This window comes from Mesitornis unicolor, unplaced genomic scaffold (genome assembly GCF_000695765.1).
Source record: "Mesitornis unicolor isolate BGI_N332 unplaced genomic scaffold, ASM69576v1 scaffold16138, whole genome shotgun sequence".
NCBI classification, from domain to species: Eukaryota; Metazoa; Chordata; class Aves; order Mesitornithiformes; family Mesitornithidae; genus Mesitornis; species Mesitornis unicolor.
In genome coordinates, this window is record NW_010199935.1 from 20,938 (window position 1) to 27,918 (window position 6,981).

Below are 6,981 nucleotides of genomic sequence, written 5' to 3' on the forward strand. Positions count from 1 at the left end.
GGCTGCTCCCCGGCCCGGCGGGGACCGTGGCATTGGCCAGATCTGACATCATCAACATGAGATGAAGAGAAAGAGTTAATGCTTCAACTTTGACGTGACATAAAAAACCCCAACCAAACACCACCACCGCACCCCCCGCCCCATCCCATCCCGTCCCGTCCCGTCCCCCCACGCAATAGCCAGCCCTTTGGTTGCGGCACACTGGGCTGTACAGCCCCACCAACCGACACACCAGTCAGAACAAGAATCTGTGGAAAGCCCATGAAATAAATATTTAAAAAAATCTATTTACAATATTAGATCTGTGAAGTAAGAGAAAAACGCTTTTTTCCTGCCCCAAAAAAGCTTAAAAGTAGGTTAGCATCCTGCTGCCTAGCACAACACTATCTTACATGGCACCTACACATAATATATATTCACATTTCATTTTAAAATTAGGTACTCTTACAAACAGACTTAGAAAACATTGGCTAGCAGTGCAGCCCGAGGGACCACCCGGCCCCTGGCCCCATGCCATGAACGCCGGCCGGCTGCACCCCAGCTCCTCCGGCTGCCCCCAAGCTGCCAACATGCCCTGAATCGAAACCACCAGCTGCCCCCCCCGCCGCCTTTTGGGGAGGGGGTGGAAGTGCTCGTGAAAGAGAGGGCTTGTCCACGGGGAGAGGAGGACGAAGGACGGGGATTGTGATTTCTGCTAAGCCTAGGGGTGAGCTTAATACAAACAAGAACTCCTGAGAACATCTTAGAACAGATGGATTCATTTCACAACCACCAAGCTAAGGGATGGGCCGAACGGACGCTACAACACACGGAGGGGGACGCGCGCGACGCGGGGGACATCGTAGCCTCATTGCGGTTTGCTCGCACAAACCTACCACTGTAAGAAAAGCTGCAGTGGGGTTCCCTAGCAGGGGGGAGCCTACCCAGGGCCATCCAGGACCTGAGGAAGCCTTGGCTGGGGCTCTTCCCTCTTCCCGGCGGTGGAAAGGTGAGAGCCCGAGCAGTTCGCACGTCCCTGCTGCCCCAGGTTCTGCCCATACCTGCAGGAGATTGGGAACCACAGCGTTCCCAGTCGCCTTCAATTGGGAATGCAGTGACCAGGCTGAAAGAATACGAGCTGGAGAGGAACTGTCCATCAGTGGGAGCAGGGCAGCAGCACTTCCGTGTCCTTCTGAGATTGCGTCTCTGTTTTCTGGGAGGTTACTAGGGGCTGGCAGAGCTTTTGGAAACATCAGCGTTTCCAGAGGTGCTGTGTGAGCAGCCGGGACACAAGCTGGGCTCATCTGCACACCAGCAGCTGGGGCAGCCGGCCAGCCCCCTCGGTCCAGTGCTGCGTGGCTTCCTCCGGCACAGGAGGGATGAGTCCATCCTGCTCTCCCAGCTCACGGGGGACAGACCAGCAATGCAGCGGAAAGTTTGCCAAAAGCATCAGGGCTGACTAAACAGCTCCTTGGAGAAGGTTTGCTGCAAAGGCATCTCATTGAGGTGTTGGTAGTTGAACACAGAAACACCAGTGCACGGAGCAGATGTGAGCAAAAAGGACCTCATTAGTGATTAATTAGTGATTAATATAGACATGTGCACCCCTTGGATATACTGCATGCTTCCCATCAGCAGAGAAAAACCCACGCCAGGGCTAGCATTGCTAGACAGGAACCTAATGGCTACAGATAGAAGGAGCCATCCTGGGCTCAAATGGCTCTTGATGCAGCCCTCAGCCCCCTTGACAGATAAATTTTCACTCTTAGCTTGCCAAATCCAGCCGCTCCAGGACGTCAGGTAAGATGGATGGTTCCCGATCATGAGAAGTGTGAAGACCCTGAGCTGCCGATGACAAGGAGAGAGAGGAAAAGGTAACCACACGAACAAGAGAGCAAAGGGACTGAGGGGACTTGGGTCTGGAGCATAAGTCCTATGACATGGGGCTGTTCAGTCTTCAGAGGAGACTGAAGAAAAGGAGACTGAGGGGAGACGTTATTGCTCTCTACAACTACCTGAAGGGAGGCTATAGAGAGGCACATGTGGGTCTCTTCTCACAAGTTACAACCAATAGTACAAGATGAAATGCTGTCAAGTTTTGCCAGTGGTGGTTTAGGTTGGATATGAGGAAAAAATTCTGCACTGAAAGGGTTATCAAAGACTGGGACAGGCTGCCAGGGAAGTGGAGGAATCACCATCCTTGGATGTATTTAAAAGCCATTTAGATATGGTGCTCAGGGACATGGTTTGGAAGTGGGCATGGTAGAGTCAGGTAACGGCTGGACCTGACGACCTTAAAGGTCTTTTCCAACCATAACGACACTATGGCTTCTGTGGTGGTGCAGAGCTAAGAAGATGCTGCCCCTGCTGCACGGACCGGGGAGCTGGGATGGAGAGCAGTGTCAAGAGCAGGGTGAGACAGCAAGGAAAGCCAAAGCAACAGGAAGAGGAGAAGGCTGTTCTGTGGGACACAGTGCCGAAATCTGGAGCTGAAGACACAGAGCAGGATGCTGTGGGTTGGCCCGGAGGAGGAGCGCAATGAGGCTGCAGAGCTGAGGATGGCACTGTGGTAGTGCCAGTGGGCAGCTCGGCACCACAGCAAACCAAAACGCACTGAATAAGGTGATAAATTGTGTTGCTTATTTCCTTCCACTCATTAAGATCCTCTGCAGCTCCCTGTGCATCCTTTGCTTGCATAGAAGCTGCATTTATGGAGAACAGGCTGCTCTAAAGCAGGGGCCATGCCTCAGCAGCACACCTCACTGCTGCAGGGCAAGCCGAAACAAGCAGTGCATGTCCCAAGTCAGTAACAAAGAGCAACAGGTTGTATATACATGGTAATAACCCTACTTATTTTTGCATCTCCTGTGCATTGCTCTAGCTGAAATGTGGCTGCATGGAGGGAGAAAATTGAGAAGTAAATTGGGAAGAGAGTAATGCAACATGAGAACTGATCAGGAAAAATAGGAAAAGGAGAAAAACAGGAATTCAATCATCAGCACTGATAAAAAAAGACGGAGCTATCCAGGCAGTGCCACCCTGCCAGGCGGTCACCTCACAGGCAGACCCTTTAATTTGCTAGCAAATGAAATTGAAATTTACTTCTCTAGCATATTACAGCATCCTTCCTTCCTGCCCCAAAACAAAGCACTCACAAAAGCAAGTACAAAACACACTAAAAGCAGGTCTTGTAGTCAGCAAGACCTGGAAGTTGCTACCGGTGTCAAGTGGAAAATGCACAAGGAGAGGCAGAGGGGCCAAAGACGGCACCTCCCGGAGCAGTGACAGCAAGAAAAGCAGCCCAGCAAGGAGCTGGGGGTTTCTTCCGAGCAGAAAGCTGCTCAGATGCTTTTCTAGAGATGACAACCACCCCTGGCTTACCTCACCCCTGGGGCACCCTCCTCTGGGGTAACCCAAAGGACTGCATGAATCTGAAATTCAGAGAACTTATACCAGAGCACCAATATTCGCACCTCAAGGTGGGCTGGAGAGGTCAGCCCCCAAGTGCTTGCTGCAATAACTCACCCATAGGTGATGGCTTCACCCTACCCATCCCTTGGCAAACAAGCCTGCTCTCCATAAAAACTACCTGCGGGACTTAAACCCACCCCCAGGGCAGCAGGTGTGGGGGAAAATGCTCAGTGTGAGAACAATCACCCCGGTTTCCCTCAAAATAGTAATTTTTAAATAAAGGGGAGTTGCTGGGAGGAGAGAAGGCGGCAGAGAGCGGAGCTGCTCTGAGCAGGGTTCATGTATCCAGCTGGGGAGAGCCCTGCAGAGGCTGTGGAGCCAGGGATCAGCCCCAAGGACAGACAGGACCGGGGGGTCCCTGCTGACAAGACCCCAGATCACCTCACCCCCTGGGACAGCCCCTCTTGGTGTGTCCTGCAAATCTCCTGCTCTAAGTCCCTGCAGATGCCAAGGTGCTGCTCTGGAGCCAGGCACGCAGTACATGCCTGGCCTGGGCTGGTCCCAGGCAGCAGTCTGGGAAAACTGTATTTAATTTTCTTTTGCTTTGAAAAAAAAATCTCAGAATTAGTTGCTTTCTCTTCATTTGCTTTCTGAAGACAAGTATAACAACCCACAGCTCAGCCCAGCACCTTCTTTTCAGCCCGTCCTGACACAAAACACACCCTCTACCTCTCCTCATTAAAGAGTGCAGAAATTCAGATTTTCACTTGTGAGGCACAGCCCAGCTCCTGTTAACTGCCAGCAGGCTCTGCACAGACTTCATGAGTGTTACTTTTTGTGCAGGACTTTTTGCAGCACCTAACGTGGGAAAGCCAGGGCTTGCTGCACGCCTCTGGCATCCTCCAGAACTGATGGCTTGAGGTGACTGGAGCCTGGGACAAGCTGCAGATGCTTTGTGTCTCAGGCCACATGCGCTGCCCAGCGCTGCCAATGCCACCCTGCTCCCTCCAGGAGCCCTGCAACTCCTACAGTGTCTGCTGACAGGGCTTGGTCTCATAGGGACCTGCCTTCAGCACAGGACATCTCCATCCAACTACATTGAAACACAGTGGTGTGACAGAAAGCTACAGACCAAGACTCGAAATCCCAGGGTGTGGGAGGAACCTGGTTGTCCTTTTAGTATCTGGGCAGACAGACAACCAAGTGCAGGTTAAGAGGGGTGCTTGTATGCACATCCAGGCAGGAGAAGGAGGAGAAATCCCGGGCCATAGGGAGAGGTTGCCCCAGCCAGAGGTGAGAGCAGGACTGTGAGTACGGATGGAGAAGCAAGAGGGAAAGACAACTTGTGAGAAAGGTAGATACCTGTCATTTGACTGCCGTCAGTGCCCTCCTGCCTTGCACCGCTCCTGAAATGCTTTTAAAACTTTTCTAAGGGAATGTTTGACATATTTAATGCATGCAGTAAAAATTAAAGTAATAGATAACTTCATATTAATCTGTACAGGGACTGACAGGCTAGATTTAATCACTTCCTAGCTGTTCAGAGAGTTAACTTATTCTAGCATGATTCAAAGGAAAGGTAAACGATTTTTATTTTTAAATCAGCCATTTCATAGTAAGAGAAAAACGTGCCGCAGCCTGTGCGCATCAGCGCTGGGGGAAGGGAATACCTGCAAGAGAGGCAGAGGTGCTCTGTGAAGGGCATGCGAATCTCAAACACCTTCTTTCATCCTCTAAAAGGGTACCATGAAAGATATAGATGATTTTCTGCTTTCCACATCCAGCATCTCTGCCCAGCAGAGCCATGCGCTCTGGGCACCTCCAACAGGTTTTTCCCAGAGGTGCTGGGCACCGTGGTCCTGTTCTGCCACCGCAGATCCCCAGCCTGCTTTTAAACGCGCTGCACAGCCCTGCACGGGTGTTGTGCAGGGCAGAGCAGAGGCCCGGCTGCTTTCAGACTCCACAGCACCAGACACAAGCAAGGACAAATGAACTGCACCTTGCTCGTAAAAGCATGAAAGGCAAATTACAGTAAAAATATAAACTTAGGTCAGTCCCTTATCCCAACTGCAAATCCTGGCTTAGGAGGGTGCTAGGCAAGAGGAGTGCAAGAGCACAGAGCAAGGGCCAGGACCCCTCTTCTGCAGAGCACCAACATCAGAAGGAGCTCGAGTCCATAAGAGGGGAGAGATTCAACCTTCAGCAAAGCGCTGCGGACACTGCTTTGCTACCAGAGACCACAGAAATCACCACGAGCACAGCAAAACAGGAGAAGGAGGTCTGTCCAAAAGCAGGGCACGGCAGGACCGATTAATCCCTGAAGCCAGCAAGAAATAAAGACGGATACAACCCGGTGTGCCTGGCCGGCAGCAGTGGATGCAACAGCCCGGTACCCACAGCATGTCCTCCGCCGCCTCTGCCCAAGCAGGACCTCCCCACCCTAAGGGCTGTGCAATGGGGCAGCGGGGTGGCCATCAGCAGCACGCACACCGGTAGCTAGTTAACACTTCTTTGCAGGAAACAGCACGGGACACCAGCAGCTGCTACCAACAACCCGACAAAAGGACAGATTCACCTTTCTCTTCCTCACTGATGGGAAATGGTTTTGGTTTTGCTTTAAATGCCACTATGAAGACAAGACAGAAGGAGGACTCTGAAGGAAAGGGAAATGTTTGTGTGCACCCAAAGGCTGCCGAAAGCTACTTCATGTGCACGAAGGTGGTTTTCTTTCTGCTACAGTACAAGTGCTTGTGCCTCAAGTATAAAATGCAAGCCTCCAAATCACACAGACGAGCTTCTTATTTTTATTTTTAAAGTGATAAATAAGGCACTGTACTTTTAACTAAAACTGCCTGGTTCCAAGTTTAAAAAAACCCAAGGAACGTTCAAACTGCAGAAACTTCCTTCTGAGCAGCAGAGCCAGACAGGCCGACCTTCTCTGTCCGAGACACATCTGTCGATGCCTAACATCATGGGCGTTATCCTTTAACTGCGGATTTTTAAAGGCTTGCTACAGCTTATAAAAGCAGCTTTAGTTAATGCATGGTAAAGGGTTACTACTATACACCAGTTTTGTACATGGCTACCGGTTCTTCGCTATTTCGGGTCCAGCCGTGAGCGTTTGCTGTGTGAACAGTCCACTTTTGCCCGCAGCTTCCTCTTGCCCTGCGACCCGCTGCTCTCCTGCATCTTCTTCATGGACCTCGTCAGGGTCTTCCCACTGCTGGGCTTCTTGTTGACCATCTTCTGTGACCGAGTCGAGGACTCTCCAAGGGGCCTCTGCTTTGGGGACTTGGCCAGCTCCTCGTGGCTGGGGGGCAGCACGGCCCGTCTGCTCGTGTTCTCCTTGCCCTTCCGCATGGGGAGCCGCACTTTCTCCAGCTGCCTTTTCGGGGCTCTCTTCTCTTTCAAAGACATTTTTCTGGCCAGCTTGTTGCTCCTCTCCACGGCAGCCTGCTTTCGGGTGGCAGGAGCTTTCGCGCTGACCTCCTTTATTTTACTGGCTTTCTTGGCAGGCAGCTTGTCCTTGGCAGAGGAGCTGGACCGTTCCTGGGTGCTCCCGCTCTCCTTCAGCATCCTCTTCTTCCTGCT

General features: G+C 51.7%; 1 protein-coding gene across 1 annotated transcript in view; it reads right to left on the minus strand.

Moving 5' to 3' along the window:
- Positions 1 to 6,486: 6,486 nt before the first annotated feature.
- Positions 6,487 to 6,981, minus strand: part of LOC104544663 (chromosome unknown open reading frame, human C10orf12) — a 4,452-nt gene continuing 3,957 nt past the window's right edge. The window contains exon 2 of the mRNA XM_010189588.1: positions 6,487 to 6,976. Within this exon, the coding sequence (XP_010187890.1) occupies positions 6,487 to 6,976 (490 nt within the window). The remainder of the gene's footprint in view (positions 6,977 to 6,981) is intronic.